The sequence below is a fragment of the Cebus imitator genome, unplaced genomic scaffold, assembly GCF_001604975.1.
Source record: "Cebus imitator isolate Cc_AM_T3 unplaced genomic scaffold, Cebus_imitator-1.0 Scaffold438, whole genome shotgun sequence".
Classification (NCBI taxonomy): domain Eukaryota; kingdom Metazoa; phylum Chordata; class Mammalia; order Primates; family Cebidae; genus Cebus; species Cebus imitator.
In genome coordinates this window covers 1,120,963-1,145,420 of record NW_016107753.1, presented here as the reverse complement: position 1 = coordinate 1,145,420, position 24,458 = coordinate 1,120,963, and the positions used below count along the sequence as shown (strand labels likewise).

Sequence of the window (24,458 nt, the reverse complement as noted above, 5' to 3'; positions counted from 1 at the left end):
TAAAGAAGGCAAACCATCCAACACCAGATCAAGTTGTAAGATACCTGGGCAGTAGGGAAGCAGTCAGGGAAAACAAACAACCCTATCTACCAATCAAAATAAGCAGAAAAACCTATTAACAAAATCTGAAGACAAGCTGGATTTAATAGCTTGCATTTCAGAACTGAGGCCACAGAATGATACTGGCAAAAACAAAGTAAATACCAAATATGAATGCCAGGTCAAATAAATTTGCAAAACAACAAAATAACCTATTAATATTCCAATAGATAATTTAAAAAGTACCTGAGTGCTAAAATAAAAACAATTTACAGAGTACAGACCCAAATATCCTAAAAGGGATACCAGCCCTCATAAATGAGCTTTTAAGAGTTTACTTACTATATATGCATGACATAAATTTTCAGGCTGGGGAATAACTGATTAAAATTTTTTTTTTAAAAAATCAAGAGTTTGGAGAAGGGATATAACTCAAAGTCCCTTTAAAATGTTCACAAAACTCTTTTTTTTTTTTTTTTTGAGACGGAGTTTCACTCATGTTACCCAGGCTGGAGTGCAATGGCGCGATCTCGGCTCACCGCAGCCTCCGCCTCCTGGGTTCAGGCAATTCTCCTGCCTCAGCCTCCTGAGTAGCTGGGATTACAGGCACGCACCACCATGCCCAGCTAATTTTTTGTATTTTTAGTAGAGACGGGGTTTCACCATGTTGACCAGGATGGTCTCAATCTCTTGACCTTGTGATCCACCCGCCTCGGCCTCCCAAAGTGCTGGGATTACAGGCTTGAGCCACCGCGCCCGGCCTACAAAACTCTTTAAAGTTTCTCTTCACTTCAATGGCTGAGTAATTTTCTGAAAAAAATTCCCTTGTATAAAATATAAATTATAATAAAGTAAAATAATTACAGTCCTTAGCCAGTATACAGTTACATCAAGAAGTTATATCTTCAACCTATTAAGATTTGTGGATTCCTAATCATAATTGTTTATAAATTACTGGGTTAAATTATTACCAAAAAAGTAGGACAGGTCTTAAGACCTTGAAGAGTTTCACTAAAAACACAGTAAAAATTAAATGTTCTACTTTAGTTAGTTGTATTGTACCAAGGTTAACTTAAGTTTTGTAGAAGTTGTATGATATTGTAAGATTTTAACATTAATATAAGATATAAAAAACTCTTGTATTATATTTTTACAGCTTTTCTGTAAACCTAAAACTAGGTCAAAGTAAGAGGTTATAAAAAGGCTCAACTTCTCAGGACCTTACTTTATACTAGTAAACGTGCTATGAAAGAAAAATAGCATTTTAGGTTTCCCATGTTTAGTTACCAAGTATACATATAATACACCTAGCCTTGACTGCTTTACTATAGTAATTATTTTTAATGCTAAAGAAGAAAGCAAATATCTAGAAAACGAATCAGTAAAGCATTTTTTATTAACTTTTTTGACAAACCAACAGTATAACATATGCTACCTAACAATAACTGTGTCCCTTCCCTTTACGTATGAGTCTTAAGATAAATGTCATTCAGATTTTTATCTGGACAACAAATTCGAAGGCGCCCTAAGAAATAAGAAATGAAATACCATGGTCACTAATGTAACCAGACTAAATATAAAAGCTATATATATAATGTGTGTGTGTGTATAGATGTGTGTATATATATATACACATTAAAAAAATCAATGTTTTGAACAATGCAACAAATCTGAGGTTACACTAACTCACTACTTTAAATAGTATTTCAATCACATATAACAAATTAAGATACTGTTTACGGGAACACAGCCTCAGAAATAAGTATTTAAAAAAGGCAATATTGATCCTTAACTTTAATCAAACTAAGTATCAACCTTTCCCCTAACCCATAAAGACTTCATGTCTCTAAACAGTTGCTGCATCATGAAAGATAACTTGAAAAATTTAAATACATCTCAGGGCAGAGTGAGTCCAACTTTTACTGCCCAGAGTTTCTTGTCATGGTGGCGTAACGTCATCAAAGTCTGGTTGCCAGATCTTTTAGTTTTTATTTGTAACAAAGCTATACCTTTCAGCAATTATATTAACTATATCTAAGTTATTTTCTAATGGTAGCAGAATGATATATATGCTTTATTAACGAAAACAGTGCTTTTTAAATTTTTCTAAGAATTCCATAAATACAAAAAAAAAAAAAAAAAAAAAAAAAAAAAAAAAAAAAAAAAAAAAAAAAAAAAAAAAAAAAAAAAAAAACAACAACACAGAAAAGACTTGAGGGGTTTGGGAAATAAACCCCTTTTATTTTCATTTTAAATCTATATAAGTTTAATTTATTCCCAAACTTTCTAAGTTCTTCCAGACTTTTGGCCTTCGTAGTATTTCCTAATTTTTCTTCTTGAGCTCTGTGCTGCCTCAAAACCTATCCAAACAAATCTAGTTCTGTGTTATCTATATTTAATATAAATAAAGTACAATATATAATCAACATTGTATCACTGGAATTATGAAGCTCTTCATGAATTACTTTTTAAAAAAACTCCAAAAGAATTGAGCTATTTTATTTAACATGTAATAGACAGTCATAAAGCAAGTCCATATATTTAGTTTTCTGATATCCTAACGCATTTTCACAAACTTTTTAAGTCTACAATTTTATATAGTTTTCCATCAGGGAGACAAATATATATAATTTCTTTTTATATTTAACTAAAGGTTTTAAGAGGGTTTACTCTATAAATCAGTAACAATTTAGTCATAACACCATACAAACACATTTAAATATTCAGGAAAGAGGTTTTTAAGATTATTGCTTAGTGTTATAAAATGGTGAATTTTAACCAGATTGATACCTCTGTATTCTTATTTATGTTTCCTATCCTCTTACATCATACTGCTTGGTAAGTAATGTAAGTTTTGACGTAATTTAAAAATTCAAGTAGTTGTAAACAAATTCTAATTTGTTAAACTATTCATATATTCCCCTTTACTTACTACACTATCCCAGATTTAATCCTCCTTAAAAAAGTCATCATCCCACATAGAAAAAAACTGCAGAGCATCATCTCCTCCTTAAATATTTTCAAGTACTGTAAAAACACAAATCCATGAAAAAAATGATTAAAATTTGACATTTCATCTTGCTTTACTAATTACGGAATAGAAAGACGTAAAAAACATGTTCCGTAATATTTCTCTGCTTAACAAAGAAATACAAAGAAATACTGTAATTATGGTTATGGGCTATTTTCCAGCCTCTTCAAGTACAGGACACAACTGTGGTTCCTACCATCAAGGAGAAATGAATAATCAATCTTAAATTATACAAAAGAAAGATGAGAGGCACAAAAAGACTAACTTTGGCTTTTAAGAACCTAATGTTAACCCTGAAATGCCAGATTCAGTAACACACCAACAAAAGATTACAGCAGCAAGCCACCACTTCACACAGTATTAAGAATTCTGAAATATGTAATAGTCTTCCTCCTATCTCCCACTCAATCTGTTGTGTCGTCTTTTTGTTTTTCCTGCTTTTTCGCTGCAGGAAGTTCAAGGCTTGCCCACTGCATCGGTTCAGCTTTTCTCATAGTGATCTCAATCTTTGTTGCAGTCATAGTTACATAACTTCGCTTTACATCAATCACCTGTAACATATCAAAGAGAATTACAAGAAACTTGGGTGGTTTTATTAACCTCAGAGGAAAGCATCAGACTTGCTTATGCCAATAATCCCAAATCCAAGCTTCTAAAGGCCTCTTTTATATATAGACTTAAACTTTTTGGGAGGATACACTGTTAAGTTATGTATCTATTGTGCGACCCCGGCTGTGGGACCCCGACTCACGGAGGCAGGCACTCAATAGACTCGAGGCAGGACGCGTGGTGACCGGTACCAACTTTATTGGGACCTCCGGGTGACTAAAGCAGGAGGGGAAGAATCGCGCGCGCTTTCTTTGTTCGGTCGGTTTTATAGGGGCAGAGAGTCTGAGGCGGTGGGAGAGCAGTGGCGAGGGGTGATGATTGGTTAGGGGGTTGCTAGGCAGAAGGGGCTGGAGTTTCTTCAGTCGGGGGCATGGTGCCGAGTCACGTAGGGAAGTTAAGCTCCTTCCATGTGGCTGGGAAGGGGGCGGGGGGGGGAATGAGGCCAGAGAGCCCTCTACCAGACATCTATACTTTGCATCAATGTTTACTAAAGAACTGTCTTTTATTCTACAAATGATATCTTAAGTTGTTGGAAAGAAATTCTTATAATAAATTGGTAATACTTACACCCCATAATTTCACATTTTGATCAAATTCCTTCTCTCCTTCAAATACAATGTGCACATTTAACTGAAAAAGATATATACAAGTTTATGGTACCAAACACTGATCATAAAAATAAGATGGACAAAATTAAATGAAGCTGTTTTAAGAAAGGGTCAATACTATATTGTTTCATATGAGAAAGGCCATTGACAAAAAAGAATAATTGGCTTTAAGCTTCATACTGGGAACTAAGAACCATGTTACTTGATAAATCTACTACTACAGAATCTCCAGAATGTTTCGGTAACTCTATTACGCAGAAATTTTCACTTAAAATAGTTTCATAGAAGTAATTTAAATTATTTTCATGTGGGAGTCATTATAAAATCTTACACCTAAATCAGCTGAGATATGAACAATACCTTAAAATACAGTAACAAATAATGATGTTGAGAAAAGAATTTTTACTCAAAATTATTAGGTGTACATACCAATGTGCTATTTGCTTCTACTCGACTAAGTTCTGGAAGTGAATTTTTAGCGTATACTGAAATGGTAACTTCACCTCCCGTCTGATGCCAATCATGTCTACACGGAACAACTTTTTTCCCCTGTAATATAAGAGAAACTCTGTAAGTTTAAAAAGTGCTGCATAGGGGCTGGGCACAGTGGCTCATGCCTGTAATCCCAGCACTTTGGGAGGCTGAGGTGGGCGGATCACGAGGTCAGGAGATTGACACCATCCTGGCTAACACGGCGAAACCCCGTCTCTACTAAAAATACAAAAAAATTAGCTGGGCATAGTGGCACACGCCTGTAGTCCCAGCTACTTGGGAGGCTGAGACAGGAGAATTGCTTGAACGCAGGAGGCGGAGATGGCAGTGAGCCTAGATCACAGTGAGCCGAGTTCGCACCACTGCCCTACAGCCTGGGCGACAGTACAAGACTCTGTCTAAAAAAAAAAAGTGCCACATAATTAATTTCTTAAAAAGAGGAATTCAAGCCATCTAACTTAGAAAAAATTACCATGCACAACAAAGCACCTAATGTTTAAGGGCAAAAAACTTCTAAATTTTCCAAGTGGCTTAAACAAAATATATCATGATACAAAGATTCTTCAAAAATTTTATGATTTGAGAACACACTTATTCCTACCCTTTGTTTTTTTTCTTTTAGGGCCACAGTATTAATACACATTTAAAAAGACAATTTAAGAACTTTGACTAAATTTAATCCAATTTTAACATTCTGTAAGTACTGTCATCAAAACATTTTTTAAAGACTGAAATGGAAGACATTTGCTTAGTGGGATAAATTAGACAACACCTTAAACTCATGCACTAGAAAACTTATTTATTTTCTACAAATCAGAATCTAGGAACAAAACAAAAAACCTGACCAGTTATTACTTTCTTCCCATTTTAATAAAGAACAAATAACTTCTGGATTTTCTGATTATGGAAATAATCCCACATACCAGTAGTATACTGCCCTATCAGTAATTTTATTTTTTTATTAGAGGCAAATGGTGATTTGTTATATAAATGGGAACAATTTAGTTACATAATTCAGGAATTCTGAGACACTACTGTTGTAAAAGGCACTATTTTCGTTTTGATACAATGACATTAAATTTAAATTACATATATCACTCACATTTCTGCCCTTAGCTATTAGTTTAGATACTTAATACCTGAAAACTGCATGCATTAAAAAAAGAGAAAAAATACATCATTTTATCTAGGATTATACTCTCAAAACTTAACAAAATAGAAAACATTTTATTTTTTCAATAAAATTTTCAAATTTCTGGACTATACAAAATAAAGACAGACTCTCTCACTTTATTTAAAAATATTTCTGATAGTTTTGCGGTAGATGAATTTTTATAACTTCAGGGGTATTTTTATAGTATCCAACCATGTGTTGTTAAGAAGCAGCAACTATAAAATATTCAAATACTGAAATCTCTAAATTAATTTGAAAATTTAATACATTATAAACTACATTAACAGTAACTAACAGATAAAAACTTATTAAGCAATAAGTTGCCCATCCTCTTACAATTTAATGGGGTTTTGGGAAATTGTTTGCATAGCCCCAAGTCTTTTCAAAAAGCTTTCCAGGGAAGTAGAACTGATGCTTTTTATCTTCCTTTTGATAAATATCCCATTAGCAAGCAGAGGCATTCAAAAGAATTCCACTGAAACAAGACTGCTTATCCTCCTCTCTGTTCACTAGGTGAATTGTCTGTGCATCTGTAAATGACTGGATGAAGTTTTAAGTGGCCAAAATAATCATCAGAGGTCTAAATGTTTAACATCATCAAATTCATGGAGTAGTAATTTTTAAAAACAAAAAGTAAGAACATGCCATGGAGCTAATTTTATTAAATAAAAAAGACAAAAAAATGCTTCAATTTTGTCAGGTGTATTTCATAAAACCCCACATGCTTGCATCAAAATAGACAATGGCTGTTTTGCTCAAAAGGCAGTGGCTTGACTCAGATTAATTTTATTTTGTAGTCATATCAAAACTTTATGGTGCAAAAAAAGAAAACTTTTTTTTAATCTAAAGACAGAATAGTTTCAAATCTTTAAAAAATGACTCAGATGAATATAAGCCCAGCGTGTTACTTTTGGAAGAGTTACTTACGGCATCCTTTTTAGTCCACATGTGTTTCCCTGTTGTACAGCCCTCTTGGGCTAAGAATGTATTAAAATCAGAAGTTTTTCTTCTACAACAGCTCCAGTATTTCATCCTTTAAATTATTACAGAAAAATTTCAGAAATAAAATCTCACAACCCATTAAATCTAGAAGTATTTTAGGAATAAATCTGACTTTTTAAGAAGTCAGTAAGTGTGCAACTCAAGTATCTAAGTTACTAAGTTACTAAATATAGATGTAAAGTATCTATCAGGAAGAGTATATTTTAAAACCAGGATGCTATTTATTATAGTAATCTTGAAGCTCCTGAGTAGACACTTAACAAACTATAGAAATGATCCCTGCAAGTATAGTCTTCCTGAATGAAGTCACTTAAAACCATCACATATTCCAAATCAGCTTTTCAGTGATGGCTCACACTCGTTTCCTCATGAAGCTACCAAAAACTTTTATGACCAAAGAGTTATAACCTATTTCAATAAGTCATTATAAACAAATTAAAATTTAATGATTATACAACATATCCCAAAGTAGGTTATACCCACTATTATTTACTTGAGATAAACTGAAAAGAGGAAGACAAAAATCAAGGCAAAACTTCAGGTTTCGAATCCTGAAGACTGTGGAAACAGAGTGGAAGATTCTTACAGTGGTGCATTTCCATAAACTAGAACATAATACAGAAGAGAGGTTCCTCTCAATTGAGGAATGTGGAAAAGTATGGGTCTTCTTGGGAAAATGGTATCTTAGTGCCCCACGACCCAAAATTCTAAATGCCCTGCAATGTGTAGGACAGTCCTTCAAACAAAAAATTTAGCCCAAATAGATTGTATCACTTTTAAATATAGGGTATAAAGAAAAACAGGGGGTTTATATTACAGTGACCACTTAAGAACTGTTAACCTTGTTTCTGTTTTCTCATGTAGAAACATACAAACCCCTGTGATTTGTAGGTTACTGTGAAGATGTTGATGACAAAAGTAAAATGCCTAATAACAAACTGCATTGCAAACAATGTTTACAGACAGACCTGTTTAACTTTGTAAATTCTACCACAGAGTATTTTAGTAAGTCATGCATAAGTTACCCCTCATGGAAAATAGGTACTCCAGAATGATACACACAGACTTCTTCTAGACTCTCTAGACCCCGATACGTCTAAAAGAGAAACAGAGAAAAAAAATTAGCTGCATATCTCACAGTTACATCTCATACATATTTGCAGTACTGATGACCTCTACGAACTTTGCAAAATACTTAAATGACAATTACCTACAAAATTCATAAATCCATCCCACGCCATTCTGTTAAAAAATGAAAAATGATTCCCTTTTGGACTTGGTTAAGTTTTAGGTCCCTGCGAGAAAGTCATATTAAGATACTTTCAGCCTTTGGAGTATGAGATCCCATCCAATCATATTCAAGTACTTAAATTTAGAAAACAATGTTGAAGCCAACAGATTAATACTCTCAACAGAAATACAGTTACGGCATGACTTAAGTGTACAGTAAACTCCATGTAGGTATTAGCAAGTAATATGAGAAATCTAATAAGCAATTCTGGAAGCCCTGAGTGATGGTGATTTCTTATCCCTATAAAGGGTAAAATGAGCTGCAGACCTATATATATATCCAGGGTTTGTCTGGAAGATCCGGGCCCCATTGCTGCTGTAGATGGAGGCTCTACAGATGAATTCACAAAAAATTATGTTAATAAAACATGGATGTAGCCAGTAGTATATTTTCTATTTTTGTATTTATAGCAACTACCTATGAACAGAAAATAAAATTCTGTGTTTATCTTTTATAAATCCAAAGTACAGTACTAGATGTGTATATCTCAAGATATTTCATAAAAACATAAAACTCAGTATGTTAGCATCTAAACTTAATGCTACTGCCCCCAAAATCTATTCTTTTCCCCATATTGTTTGATGGCACCATACTCAGTTTCTCAAAGCAAAATCCTGTAGTTCTTCAGCGTCTCCTCTCCCTCTACCCATAGGTAATCTATAATGAAATCTCATCAATTTGATTTGAATATATCAATTTAATTTGTTAATCTTCCTCATAAGCTAGCAGATTTTAAGCAATCAAACTATACTAACAGGTTTCTACTAATTCATTTCTCAGCCTTCAATTTCTGTTCTCTATTAATTATCAAATTACTATCACCCTCTTGTTGAAAGTTCTTTAATTACATCCACGTCACACCTAATTATAAAATAAGCAGTTCCAGGTCATTCACATATTTAAGTATGCCTATACATGAGAAAACACTCACAGCCCTGAAGTAAGCAACAATTTCTTAAATAGGACATAGAAAGCACTAGTCATAAAAAAAATGATGGACAAATTGGATTTCATTAAAATTAAAAAGCCTGTGTTTATTAAAGTGATTAAGAGTGAAAAAGCACAGAACTTCTGACAAAAGACTCCAAGCTAAAACATTTAAAGAATTCCTACAAATTGGTAAGAAAGAGACATTAGAGAGATAGGTAAAAGATTCTGCACACTTCACAAAAAGATATAAAAATGGCTAATAAACATACATGAAAGCACTCATCATTAGGGAAGTACCAATCAAAACCATGATTAAAACACTACACACTCACTAGAATGGTTAAAATTAAAAAAAGAGAACTGGCATAACAAAATTTTAACAAACTATAGGACAAGTTGAACCAGCCTCACATACTGCTGGCAGAAATGTAAAGAAATACAATCACTTTGGAAAACTATGTGGAAGTATCTGTTAATGCTAAAGATAGACATGTGGGCATACCTAATCCAAAATTCCAAAATGCTCCAAAATCTTTAACTGTTTGACAGCCAACATGATGGTTAAAGGAAATGCTCATTGGAGCATTTCAGATTAGGGAAGTTGAACTAACTGGTAAGTACAATGCACATATGCCAAAATTTAAAAAAATCTCCAAAATACTAGAAATGGAAATGTGCACATGTGTCACAAGTCATTGACAAGAATGTTCATAACAGACCGGGTGCAGTGGCTCACACATGTAATCCCAGCACTTTGGGAGGCCAAGGTGGGTGGATCACCTGAGGTCAGGAGTTTGAGACCAGCCTGGCCAACATGGTGAAACCCTATCGCTAGTAAAAATACAAAAATTAGCCAGGCATGGTGGCGGGCACCTGTAAGCCCAGCTACTCAGGAGGCTGAGGCAGGAGAATCACTTGAACCTGGGAGGCAGAGGAGGTTGCAGTGAGCCGAGATCATGCCATTACACTCCAGCCTGGGCGACAAGAGCGAAATTCCATTTCAAAAAGAATGTTCATAATAGCATTATTCAAAACGATTTTTTAAAATTACAGGACAATATAAAGCAAAAATTATTTGTGGCACATATAATGACATACCTAAAAGGAATAAAAAAACAAAACTACAGCTACATGCAACAAAGATTAATAAAACAAGCATTATTATTCAAAAGATGAACATGAGTACATATTCTATGATTATTTTTACATTAAATTCAGAAACAGAAAAAACAAACCTATGTTGACAGGAAAACATTTGAGGGAGATAGTAAAAAAATGCATAAGGAGTGGTCTGCACTGATAATGAGTTTCACTATGTGAAAATCCCTTGAGCTACAAACTTGTATTTGTATATCCTTTAACAAACTTCAATGTTATATTTTAATAAAAATATTCAAAATTTCTCCAATTACAATGGCCTCCACAATCTAACATAAAATCTAAGTTCCCTGTACTACTAAACCCTTTTAGGATCTGGCCAGGCCTATTTATCTCTGTTAATCTCAACTCCACAGCAACAAATTTTTATCATCACATAATTTTCTCTATACTTCTGCTATTATTTATGCTTGAAATATCCTTTTTCTGTTTTCCCTGTCATTTACTTTTCAAAACTCATCTGATACCTTCTCCTTGATCTTCCTTTATTATCCTACCATTTGTACTGCCTTCCCCACTCCAGTAATTACTCATTCCTTTTATCTACTACTTCTACCTCATATACATGTAAATATAATTATATCTCCATTCCTTAAATGATTTAAAACTTAACATGAGGAAAAAGCGCAAACCTGCCCCCAGCCCATTTTCATCTTGTTGGCTGATGAGGTCACCAATTACCCAGATACTTGAGTTCCCCTCTATCCAGTCCATTAGTAAATCCTGCTAATACAGACAGAAGCTCCTTTGCTTGCAATGTGGTTATATCCTGATGTTACCATTGTTAACCATGGTAAGTTGGGAACCATCTGTACTGTACTTCCAAAATGTATCATTCATTCTACAAGCACTATTCTAAGCATTCAAGATACAACAAAGAACAATAACAAAAATCAGTATCCTCACAACTTTTATATCAGCAGGGGGAATTAGATTGTATAGATCATAAGCAAAATAAATATGCCAAATAAGTAATATAAAGTGATTAACAGCAACAGAGAAAAAAGGAGAGGGAGAAGAAACATTGGAGGATATGCAAATTTTACATCAAGTAGGAAGAGGCAGGGAAAGGCCTTGTTGATATGTTTGACTGCATCCCATATTTAATCACTTCTCAACAAACTACTCTCCAATCCCACTGCCTGGTCTTCCATAACAGCATCCTAGCTGTTTTCTCTTCTTCCAATTCCACTCCTGTTCCGTCACCACATATTTACCATTCACCAGCCACAGAATCTTTTTAAAACCCTTCCCTAAAGCAAGTAATAGCTTCTCATAATACCTAGAATAAAGCCAAAATACCTCATCATGGCTTCTAAGAACCTCCATAATCTTGTCTACCTCTCCTACCTGCTATCCTTGCCCAAGCTCTACAGACCTTGTTATTTCTTGAACAGCCAAGTTCTAAAGCCTCTGCTCAAGCTTCTCCTTCCAAAACACTCTTCCCCCAGGTTTACATAGTCCATCCAGTACAACATGAAGATTTCTGATTGTTACTATGTCAAAAAGGACTTTGCCAATCATCTTACTAAATAGTCCCCAAGCACTCCTCAGTATGTTCTATTTTCTTCCAATCATCTTGATTTGTAATATCTAATTACTTATTTGTTGCTCTTCTCACCATTCTAGAATATCAGCTCTGTAAGAAATTTTTGCTTTATTTGATACTATGTCTCCAGCCCATAAAATGTCTGGCACATAATAAGTAGTTAGTAAATGTTAATAAGTAAACTGGAATTACTTATTTCCATTATTCTATTGGACATGATGCTACTCAGACAGAGTGTCTTATCCAGACTGTCGCCCTAGTCCCCAGCATAATGTCCAATATATAATGCGCATGTAAGTATTTGTTGAATTGAGTCAATGAACTGCACTTTCCTCAAAATTAAAATTTTACTTCACAGCACATCACAAATTTTTTAATATATACCTTTGAACACCCTCCATTCTTACATGAGGTCCCAATCTTAATTTCATCATTGTCTTCTTCTGAAACAAAGAAAGAAAATCAAATTAAAATGTTAAAACAGAACTTTGCTGCAGCATCATTCTTAAAAAGTAGGTTTTTCCAGAAAACAATACTTTAAAAAAAAACAACTGTGACCAGGTTTTGCCTATATCTTCAAAATGATATATGACACATTTCTTTTTTTTTTTTTTTTAAGGATCTGATGTCTTTGACAATGCAGTTTTTTTCCATAACAAAATGTTATATCCAATATCTTAACTTTGTAAAAAAAATTACCATAGGTTCTCATTTTGAATAAAGACATATGGAATTAATCTATTAGTTCTGGAGTGTTTGTAGCATATTGTATCTGGCATTTAGAAGAAAATTAGTTTTTTAACTACAATGTGCTACTTTTCCTTATTTATATTCAGTAAACTGCTGCTCTCACTTTTAAATAACTGCTTAACTGTACCAGAAAATAAATTACAATAAAACAAAATAAAATCTTACCTTTCTTATCTTCTTCATTCCCTGATGACAGTTTAAGTTTATCAAGTGCTTGTTTTAGGGAGGCAGATATTTTTAATTCCAAATTTGTCATTGGTTCATCTGGGCTGAAGAATTTTGAAACCTTATTACCATTATTAATATACCAAAATATTTATTTGTACTCCAAATTAATAACTTTAAAAGCTTTTTGAGAAACCAAATGCTTTGTGAATCAAATGATTCCCATTAAAAGTTTAAAGTATTTTACAAATAACTGTTACAATGTATCCACATTCTGTCTGAACAGAAAAGCTCTTTATATTAGAAGAGTAAGTCTCAATCACACTGTTGCCAGCATATTTATTACTCAGTTGCACTAACAAGAAGGGAATAAAGACTAAGAATCCAAGTTTTTCAAGATGAGTAATGCTGAGGAAAGGTACATAAAGCAGTTTTACATCCCATGCCCAAGCTAAATGCTGAGCATATAATAAACAGGAAATATAAGTAAGTTCTAAGTAAATCCGTACTCACTTCTACCAGTGGAAATAATTCATGTGGACAATGGCATATGCATCTATAAATCAGCTATAATCGTATTGCAAGGCAATTTCAGTAGGGTTAAAAAAATATCTTCTAATATTTCATAATGGGTAAGTATTGTATACACAATTTAAGTCCATTCAATAAATATTAAGCATACGAATAAACAAAGCAATAAAAATAAAAATTGTAGGCTATTCATCCTATATCCACAATGAAAAAACTGACGAGGCATTTTTTAAAAAGTACACAGGCAAGGCATGGTCCCTTATGCCCACAATCCCAATATTTTGGGAGGCTGAGGTCGGAGGACTCCTTGAAGCCTGGGCAACATAGTAGAACCCTATCTGCACAAAACATAAAAAGTCACTGATATGGTTTCCCTGTGTTCCACCCCAATTCTCATCCTAAATTCTTGCTCCCATAATCACCACATGTTGTGGGGAGGGACCTGGTGGGAGGTAACTGAATCGTGGGGGTAGCTTTTTCCCATACTTTCTCACGATGGTCCATAAGTGTCAGAAAATCTGATGGTTTTTTCTGGCCTGCCACCCTGTAAGATACTCCTTTGTTCCTCCTTTGCCATCTGCCATGATTCTGAGGCCTCCCCAGCCATATGGAACTAAGAATCCATTAAACCTCTTTGTCTTTATCAATTACTCAGTCTCAGGTGTTTCTTCAAAGCAGTGTGAAAATGGACTAACACAGTCATAGTGGCATACACCAACAGTCCGGGAGGCTTAGGCGGAAGGATGTTTGAGCCCGAGTTCAAGACTGCAGTGAGCTACAGCCACTTTATTAAAGCTTGGGTAAGAAAGAGACTTTGTCTCTTAAAAAAAGAAAAAGTATGTAAAAACCTGTATCCTCATAATTTTATAATACCACAGAATGAATTTAGGATAAAATATTTAATTTTTCTATTAAGAGTGAATCTCAAGATCCTTCTGCCTCAGCCAGAGTAGCTGCAACTACATAAGCACACCACCAAACCCAGCTAATTTTTCTTTCTTTTTTTTTTTTTTTTTTTTTTTTTNAAGGATCTCGTTCAGGTTGTTCTTAAACTCCTGGGCTCAAGGGATCCTCCCTCCTCAGCTTCCCAAAGTGCTGGATTATGGGCTTGAGCCATAGTGCCTGGCCTCTCAATGCCCTTTAAGTAAAATAATAGCCCATTAAAGAAAAAATTAACTCATAGTATTATAGTACAGACTCTATTATATTACTAAATAGATTAAGAATGAGTCATGACAGTTTTGTCTTTTCCCAATTATTTTTTTGCTAAATTGGCCAACATGGCATTCACTAGTCTCTTCTGATTATGAATAAGATGGAGACAGAATAAACTCATCCTGAGTAGTTTACTTAGCAATAATCCTCAGACTGCTAATGAACAAATTAATGTCTAAAGTCTCTTAGGGTTCTTGTCTTGGTTCTCTATTATTCAATACTCTACAAATTTAAATAGGATCAATAGACAGTAAGGGGAATAGCACGAGTTCATACCAAGAATAAAAATTTCAATAGGTGCCTATTTGCAGCCCAAAAAAAATCACCTGTTTTTTTAAGTTCTGTAGTTTGATTCTAAAGCAACTGTAGCACAAGTGCAGCATGAAGAAGACCTTGTTCAACACAGGTACTCAATATACATGTGTGGGAATACAGAGTCTGGTTATCAGAAGGCAAGTATGAAGAATCTGTACAATTCAATTGTACAATGAGCAAAAGTTGTTTTAAGACGACTTTCACAAATATGCCATCCAAATCAAATGCACTAAAAATTCGCCAGTGGTAATGAGATGAACAGCAATTTTCAGGCATCTGAAAGTAAAGATGCGTGATTAGGCCTCTGCATTCTTTTCCACTTCAAACTCACTCCATGACAAGGAAAATTGCTTCAAAGAATTTCACCACGCCACAGTGAAAAAGATGTACTCCATGGCACAAGAAAAATGTGTGACTCCCCCACCCTGATGATACATGTCTCTAATTATGACAGTACAGTATGCGAATCTACTATGAAGTTGTATTGCGCACATGCTCTCAAGTTGAAGAGAAACAAAAATTTAAGGCAGATTTAAGGGAGAAACCAAATGATTCAATGCTTGATGGCCTACATAGTAGCTACAAATGGTATCATGCTAAATCACAAAGTACCATGAACAAATACTATTATTCAAGTGTGACAAAAATAGGTAACTGTATAAAGTATACCTTGGCCTTTTTATAGCTTCTACTGGTTTAGGGGCTTGAATGATGTGTTCCCGAAATTTCGGTTTCAATTCAGATAGTTCCTTCTTCTCAGTAGTCTTGACTTCAGGTTTGACTGGCTCAGGTGGCTTCTCACTATTATGTCTACCTTTTGTACAGCCCTGTTAGTGAAAGATATTAAGAGCTATCTATTTTACACATCATGACAGAAACATTATCTCTTCAGTTATTTATTGATAAATTTTACTTCACGTTTTCTCCAGTTTCATTATACTGATTTTAAGAAATTAAAAACAGAATACCAAATGTGCTATATGAATGAAGGCTTTTTAAAAAGCCTTTGAATTACACTTCATAAACACCTACTTATTCTATTAAACATATAGCATAAACTTCTTGTTTTACACTCGAATAATTCTGGAGAACCTCACAAAGAACCGTAAAAACTACTTATACAGAAATATCTGTTACTCAAAAAGTCCTCAATGTGAGACTCAGTTCTCAACCTAGTTATTAGTTATATGAACTTAAGCAAGATAATCTTTTTAAACCTCCATTTTCTCATTTGTAAAATGGAGGCAATGTCACATAAGATATTTTCTGAGGGGGTTAAATAATAAAATGCCTAGCACATTTGGCAGGTGATAACCTTCAACAAATGTTAGCTACTTTTCTACTATGTTCTATTGAATTATATATACTTTTAACACCTCTGAAATGATACAATAGCTTATCAGCTTGTTAGCAGCTTTTTTCTTTCTTAGTGGTATACAAAATGATGTATTTCAATAGCATCTTATATTAGGTAAAACTTTATCATTCCTAACTGAAAAGGCTTTAACTTGTTGCATATCACTTTTTCCTTCTTGATGTTCTTTTAATATAACAGAAAGAACAAATCTAAAAACACAAGCGAGTAACTAATACCTTAAAAAGTTAACTTACAAAACAGATTCTTTATTTCAGAAGCTGTGGAAGGGAGATAAGCTGCTTTTTAAAATGTGTTATCTGCAAGCTGATGAAGACCAGTCAATCAATATCAGAAATCAGACACCTCAAATCTGAAGCTTTCTGTAATGTGTATTTTTAGGGAGATAATCTAGAAAAAAAAATTAGTACTTACAACAATACTTAAGAAATCAGAAAAATCAGTTGTTCTTCTCTTACAGCACGACCAACCCTATGAAAAATATGAGAAAGACACTAAAAACTCTATTTACATGGGAACCATGACCCACTAAAACATTCTACTTGCACTTATCTACTTGTATCCTGCAGTAACTTGCATGTAAACAGAGTGCAAAATTTTAGTGTTGTATATAATTCACTTAATCAAGTGAAATGAACTTTAGTCTTTGATTTTTAAAAAACCAATTAACTAATGTTTAAGTGATTTGTGCTGTGGCCTATCATCAAAGGAAGCACGTTTATAAAACGAAAACTGCTTCTGTTTTCAACAATCATGTCTGGCTTTTTAGAAGAAAAACATTGTATAATTCCTAAAATTATAACATATTTAAGGAATATTCAAAATAAGTATAGGTATTTTACTTTTGAATCTGTTAAAGATAATAACTATAATTTAGTTTTTAAACAAAATCCATTTTAGTTTCACAATAAGCATTCTATTTTCAGAACAACACAGATTAACACAGTAACCAAAGCACTATTAAGTCTCTGACGGTGAAATGATCTTTTCAGTGAGGAGCATAAAGGCACAGAAACTGTATTACTATTTGTAATTTCTGAACAAACTATCAAGTGGCTTACCAAAAAATGGCTTTAGTAATTATCATCTCTTAATTCCAATGTATTACAGAGAAAAGAGAAACAAAAACACAAAATCTCAAAACTTGGAACTTCAGATTAAGATTTGGGCCTTAATTCAGATTAAGAAGCAACTTTGCACATATCCACCTGGACGTCTCTGATTTTCCAATAGACTGCATAAAAATTTGGCAGTATTTTTTTCCACAATATGCACTTGTAGGTTCCTTTTCTTTAAAGGAAATTTCAAATATCCCGTAATTCAAATTTTCCTTTATTTTCCATTTTAGTTCTCTTTTACTGTGAATTGAGATGTAGATCAATTACTACCTTAAATACAGGGTTTAAATAGCATCGATAATACAGTCAATAGAAAATTTATTCTACAGAGAAAAAGTTCTACTGTTTTAATCATGTGCTGAATTACGTCAGATACTATGATACATACAATGTGTAAAACATGACATAGGTAGGCCGGCTGTTCCCAAATGCCAATCTGGATTCTATGCTAGTCCTCAGTACAATGAGAAAAGGAAAGATAAATTTAAGTTATGTGATATAAGGTTGCTAGCTGTCTTTTTTCAGCAAAACTGCCCTTTTCTATGAATATGGCCCTTCTAATATTAACATAGTCTTTCTTTTGTCAATGCAATGTTTAACTTCTTACTTGGTCAAACAGAACCTAGTATCCCTATATTGATGTATATATACATTTTATCTGACATCTTCTGGGCTGTGAAATCCAATAATCTTGGAAAGTCTAGGACTTTAAGATATGGTTATAAAATAGAGACAATAATAAACACTGCAACTGCAGAAGAGAAGCAGAAATACTTCAAAGTGAAATTAAGACTTGAAATGATTAACAGTGTGGGTGAGGGAAAAAAAGAGCAATGGCACCACAGCACCATAGTTTCCACCACCACAAAGATTTGTAAAACTAAAAATATGTAACGAGGAGTAAGGTCTCAACTTGCCCTACTGAATGCCTGCTCTGTTTTCCTCACTCAGAACTAACCAGACTAATACATCTTTGGTTAGGTCTGGTGGTATAACAGTGAAGCCAAAAGAGTCTAACTACTCTCTGGAAGGTATAACTATTCACCTGAAGGGCACCAACAATATTTAAACATGTTAATACTACTTATGTTCCTGAGAACCAAGGTCATAGTACCTAAAAGCATGGCAGCTCCACTATAGCATTTTCTTTTGAGATATACAAAGGAAACTCTTTATCATATAATCATGAATTTTAAAAAGATGACCAGCAAAAATCTAGTCAAGCAACATTCGACTAATTCTCCAGAACATCAAAGAAGTATAGCTGGAAAATAGGTAACACTTCTTCTAAGGAAAAATACACTCTTAACTTACGTGTTTGTCCTGAGACTGGCATTATGTATTTCTAATAGAACAATCTTTTCCAAACTTCAGAGCTGTTATTAGCAGTGACAGACTGAGATTCAATACAACCACTCTATTTTTCCAAAATATTACAAAAGTGAAGAAAGGGGTGTTGAAAACGAGAATTAAGGCCAGGCATGGTGGCTCACACCTGTAATACCAGCACTTTGGGAGGCTGAGGCAGGTGGATCATCTGAGGTCAGGAGTTCAAGACGAGCCTGGCCAACATGATGAAACCCCATCTCTACTGAAAATATAAAAATTAGCTGGACGTGGTGGTGGATTCCTGTAATCCCAGCTCCTCGGGAGGCTGAGGCAGAATCGCTTGAACCTGGGAGGCGGAGGTCGCAGGGAGCCAAGGCTGCACCACTGCACTCCAACTCAGGTGACGTAGTGAGACTCCATCTCATAAAAAAAAAAAAAAAAAAAAATTAAATTAAAATATAAATAATACAATTTTATTACTGGAAAAGGCCTTCAGATCACCATCTACTGTTTTCTTTGCCTTTAGTGAAGTATACACTTAAAGCACCTCCCCAAAGGTCATTAAGAACAAAGTCACTAGCTGAGAAAAAAAGATTTGGTATTACATCTCTCAATTTACCACACAGATAGGAAGGAAATGAAAATATAGTTCCTACCTTTAAGGCATCATGAAAGACTGGAACACCTGGGTGGTATGTGCAAGCCTCTGGAGAAACAGAGAAGAAAAAAAAGTACCACTCATTATAATGAAGAAAAATGTATACGTGATTATCTCCTTAAGGTGTTCACCTTTAATCCTTTTCCAAACACAGGTATGTTAAAAAGGTACAAATTACTGAGTTTGATGTGCAGCACGAAGTGCAATGTATTAAAAATTCTAATTCAAGAGTATGATGGCTATGGATAAAAATAAAAAATTATTTAACAATTATATTTTATATTCCTCTAATCTTGGTAGTAAAATTTGTTTAGTAACAAAACTTCAAACCCCCAAATTTTGACCTTCATTTTTCAAATCTGCTTTTACAGGTGTACTATCAAACTCTAAGTATTCTTGCATGCATTAATACATAAAGGTTTCACAAGAGGTTCTCTAAAAGATATTTCGTAAGAACAGGCTCATCCTTTTAAATATTGTAAAATTTTTTCAGAGTATCTAATTGCTAATTTAACTTTCCTAGACAGCAGTCAATTCCTAGGTACAAACCTCACTAAAAAGACGTCTAGGCTGGCGCCGGGTGGCTCATGCTTGTAATCCCAGCACTTTGGGAGGCTGAGGTGGGCGGATCACCTGAAGTCAGGAGATAGAGATCAGCCTGGCCTACAAGGTGAAAGCCCATCTCTCCTAAACATACAAAAATTAGTGAGGTGTGGTAGTGAATGCCTGTAGTCCCAGTTATTTGGGAGGCTGAGGCAGGAGAATCGCTTGAACCTGGGAGGCCGAGGCTGCAGTGAGCTGAGATCACGCCACTGCACTCCAGCCTGGGCAACACAGCAAGCGGCTGTCCCCACACTCCAAAAAAGGATTAAAGTTCTACAGTCTATATTCAGGATTCTCACTGGGTGTTTTTCTATACTTCCCTCCCCATTACACAATCAATCTTAATTCTTTTACATAAATGGGTTTATTATAACTTGGAAGATGGAATATTATATTTTTAAAAATCAGGTAACAGCTTCACACCTCTGCATTCTGCTTATAAAACATCTTTCAACCTTTCAAGTCTGTTGAGCTTTCAATGCTCTACAACAACCCTGTCCAACATGCCACCCAGAATGACTCTGCATGTAGCCCAACACAAATTCGTAAACTTCCTTAAAACATCATAAAAAATACATTTTTTTAAGCTCATTAGCTATCACTAGTGTTAGTATACTTCATGTGTGGCCCAATTCTCCTTCCAGCGTGGCCCAGGGAAGCCAAGATTGGACACCCCTGCTCTACCACCTGATTCCTGGTGTTGCCTCAAAATAATTAATTCCTGGTGCTCACAGGTATCTCCCTACCCCGTATTACTAGCCAGGATTGCTTCCTTGGTAACCATGTGCTTCGTGGATACTAGCTAACGTAGAAACAAAGTGTTAGGTAACTTCCTGATACAGTAAGTAAACCCATGGATCAGAAAGATGTTATTAATAAAGGTAGTTGTGGAATTAAGGGCTGAAAAAGGAGATTGGAAGTAGAAATGGATATGCAGAAGGCCATGAAGTTGAGAGGGGAATGGAAATAGAGAATAGATACAGTATTTTCAAATACCAAATTTAAGGTAGTCAGAGACATAAAATGTACAATGTTTAACACAGTCAGAGGCATAAAATGTCACAATACCAGTCAATTTTGGCAGCATGGGAGCAGGAATGAGTCAGATCCAAACCATACAACTAGTATGAACACAATTAGAAAACCAGTGCTTTCAAAAACAAGAATAAGCAGCTGGACATTCTTTATCCTTTACAGTTTTAAGAGTTTTGGTAAAATTATTATTTTATGGGTAACAAGCTACAACACAGTAGTAGTTATTAACTATCCAGAGCTTCTAACATTGAGTCTGACCCTGGCTAAATTTCTCACTGCTGCTTGCTACTAGTTCCTTCAGTTTTCTTCATATATGTGGATTAAATAAAATACTGTTTGTGAAGCTTTGTTTATTCTAGAATAAGTGTTTACATATGCAAGTTGCCAACTGTGTCTCCCTCAAACACTCTTTAACTTGTGTTACAAGTTAAAACGTTCTATCAGCTTAAAAGGGAGTCTAATTTCTGTCTAAAAGGGGAAAAAAATCATGAGACTCTAAGTCAACAAGCATGGTAATTATGCCACAGCACCAAGAAAAAAAGCATTTAGTGTAGATTTCAAAAGATATTTAAGGATGGCAGAGCCAGCATCTGGCTTCATGCAAAATGGAACTTGCTTGTGTATTTACTTCTTTAACTTATTTCTGTCAACTGTACAACGTCAAACCTCTTCCTGTAAAATTTAGTTGTCTCCTACTCGGTATCTCCATTTTCTTCTCCTTACATTCACTTAAGCAACTTGCTTGAAAAATGTATTCTAAGTCTCTAAAAAACCCCTCATTTCGCTTAAGTAAATATACTTTTAGCGATCTTATTGAAGTTTCAGCGATCTTACTGGAATTCCTCTGCTGTAACGGGCACTGCTGACCACCCAATTCTTGAGACTGTTTATTCTTTGTTTTTCCGGGTCATTTTCTCTTTCCTAGGCACTGCACCAAATCACACATGGATACAGACTTCCAACAAATGGCTATCTCCCCTGAATTTTATTGTCCCATACAGCAAAACATCAGCCTTTCCCCTATATTCGATATTAAAGTAGAATTTCTGCAGACAGAAATGATCAATTATTTTTTACGTAGGCTACCAAAATCAAAGGGCTTTCAAATCATTATCAAGTTTGCCATCTACCGAAATCTCACAATTTTCCTCTTGAGTAGCATCATATCTGCATCATAAAAATGTCAGTGTCCATAACTTGAGTATTGCATAGGTTGGATTTACCTTTTCCTTAAAACCCTGTATCAATGGTCTTATTTTTAATAACGCCATCAATTAACCTGTGGGCCAAACCTAAGTATTTCAAACATCTCAGAGGTGAAGAGTTTAGAAGGCATCAGTTTTCATCTCCCCCACAATGATGAAGGATGTTATTAATACTACCTCACTGAACTGAGCTTCTCAATCAAATAGATCTAATTAGTACCGCATGCTTCCCACGGTTGTTATGAAGATTAAGTATGATAAAGCGATAATGTCTAGCATGCAGAAGACATAAACTAAATGCTAGTTCAATCTGAAAACGTGCTGTCACTTCTCACAATACGCAAGGAATCATCTCACTTCTTCGTCAATCAAAATCTCAATTCATTGATCATTTCCCGTCCTTCACCTAGTAGTCACTTTCGCTTTGGTTCCTTAACTCGATATTTAGATGCTGTAGAGGACATTCGATCATTTTATACCGGAGTCAGCAATGATATTAAAACGTGCAGACCACCACAAGAATACCCGACAAAGGCCGCCAGTGAGACAAAGCTAACTAACGTATCACCAGGATGCACCTATCAAAAAGTGTAACGATACAGAGTAATGTCCCTTACCTAGAACACTTGCAAGAGGTTTGTAACAGCGGATCGACAGAACGCAAACTTCTACGAGGCAGGGCTTACACCCTAGGACAAGTCCCGGACCCCCCCCCCACCCCACGCAGGCAATCACAGCCAACACTACTTGCGGAACTGCAAAGCAAGCTCACCAGTACCTCATTAACGTCTGCTTCCCAACAGACTAGGGGGCCCGAGGAGAAAGGTGTTTGTTCTAAATTCCAGGCGACTTAAAACGAGCGCGGGGACGACCGGGGAAGCACGTGGATCCAGGCAGGGGAGCGTCCCTCTCCGCAGAGGCAGAGGGCAGTCGGGCGCCGGGGCCCGGCCGCAGCCAAGGGAGCGCGGCGCACCAGGCGGGGGGCCGGCGGGCTGTGCGCGCAGCCCAGGGAGGCCCAGGAGGGGCCTGGACCCGGCGCCGCGCGAGGACGGAGGCAGGAGGTCCCCGGACACCCTGCGGCCCAATGGGCCTCCCCCGCCGAGGAGGTGGAGAGGGGAGGGAGGGCTGGCGGCGCGCCCCTCTTACCATCGGAATTGGTCTCAGGGTCAAAGCGCTGACCGCAGCCCCGGTTGTAGCACAGCAAGGACATTTTCCGTTCCCTCCTTCACACGCAAGGCCCAAACACCGGGAACGGCAAGAGGATGCCTTGGCCACTCCCGTGTCGCTAGCACCTGTCTGACGACCGCCGCGACTGCCGGCTTCCGGAAACGATCAGTGGCGTTTCAGGAACCTTCGCGAATTTTCCGGTCGCGCAGGCGCAGCGGAGAAGGAAAGCGCCGGAGGAAGCGGTAGGAGGCCGGCGCTAGCCCCGGCCACGATAGGTCGGCCTGCTGCAGCTGGTCGCACCTGGGGGTCGGAGGTGGCGCCCAGACAATAGCGGAAGGGAAATGTACTGGGCAGAAACCGAAGGCGTCCAAGAGACTGACAGCTGCCTCCTGACTTCCCCAGTCCTCACTGGCAATGGGCGTGTCCTCTCATCCCCTGCGACACGGCATCCTTATTCCTTGCCTTGAGGCTGCGTCTTAGACAGCCCGGTGGGTATCTTCTGACCCCTTAGCTGTGCACAATAAGTGTGCAATCGTACGGTGTTTCCAAATCCTCAGGATAGGGGTGTGAGCTTAGTAAATGAGGAGAGGAACAGTGGACGAACCTCTCCGCGTGTCTGTGTCTCTAGTGCCCTCCTCTCGGGAGCAATTTTAATAACTGAACAGTTGCGTTCACATTACTTTGAAAATACAAAACACGTAAAAATCTGAAGAACAAAATTATGGATCTGATACTGTGCCAGTAGTGATCACAATTGCTCTAAGGCCCTGGGGAAATCGTTAATATTTCATGTGCGCTCCCACTTAAACGATTTCTCAATACTCAGTACTCTGCTCTTGGAACAGCTAGCAAAACTTCAAGTGCATTATAAAAATTACAGTAATGCATTGGCTCCAACTTACATATTTCCCAAATGTGGGGCGTTTGAAAGAAAAGCAAACACTTTTTGATAACATACACTGAAGGATCTTAAAATAAGCAGCTTGTAAGTAAACCTAAAAATCTATACACAGTTTCCATTGGTCTCAAGGTTATTTAGAGATCTGGCTCACATCCTCCTACCCCTGAAAAAAAGACTTTTCAGTTTTTCATATTACGTTCTCTTCTTC

The 24,458-nt window shown here is 36.0% G+C and overlaps 1 protein-coding gene across 2 annotated transcripts; it reads right to left on the bottom strand.

Annotated features, from left to right (window-relative positions):
• Positions 1 to 1,417: 1,417 nt before the first annotated feature.
• Positions 1,418 to 23,771, bottom strand: CHORDC1 (cysteine and histidine rich domain containing 1). Of its 2 annotated transcripts, none has more exons than XM_017510388.2 (11): positions 23,329 to 23,771; positions 19,338 to 19,387; positions 16,649 to 16,705; positions 15,529 to 15,686; positions 12,799 to 12,902; positions 12,268 to 12,326; positions 7,981 to 8,051; positions 6,881 to 6,986; positions 4,717 to 4,836; positions 4,247 to 4,309; positions 1,418 to 3,621 (listed from the first exon to the last, which is right to left on the bottom strand). In XM_017510388.2, exons 1-11 carry the CDS (start codon positions 23,390 to 23,392, stop codon positions 3,475 to 3,477), a joined length of 999 nt encoding a protein of 332 aa, XP_017365877.1. In that variant the 5' UTR covers positions 23,393 to 23,771; the 3' UTR covers positions 1,418 to 3,474. The 2 variants fall into 2 exon arrangements, with proteins under 2 accessions (XP_017365877.1, XP_017365878.1); XM_017510389.2 differs by having other exon boundaries at positions 12,268 to 12,323; positions 23,329 to 23,528.
• Between the last annotated feature and the right edge of the window lie 687 nt (positions 23,772 to 24,458).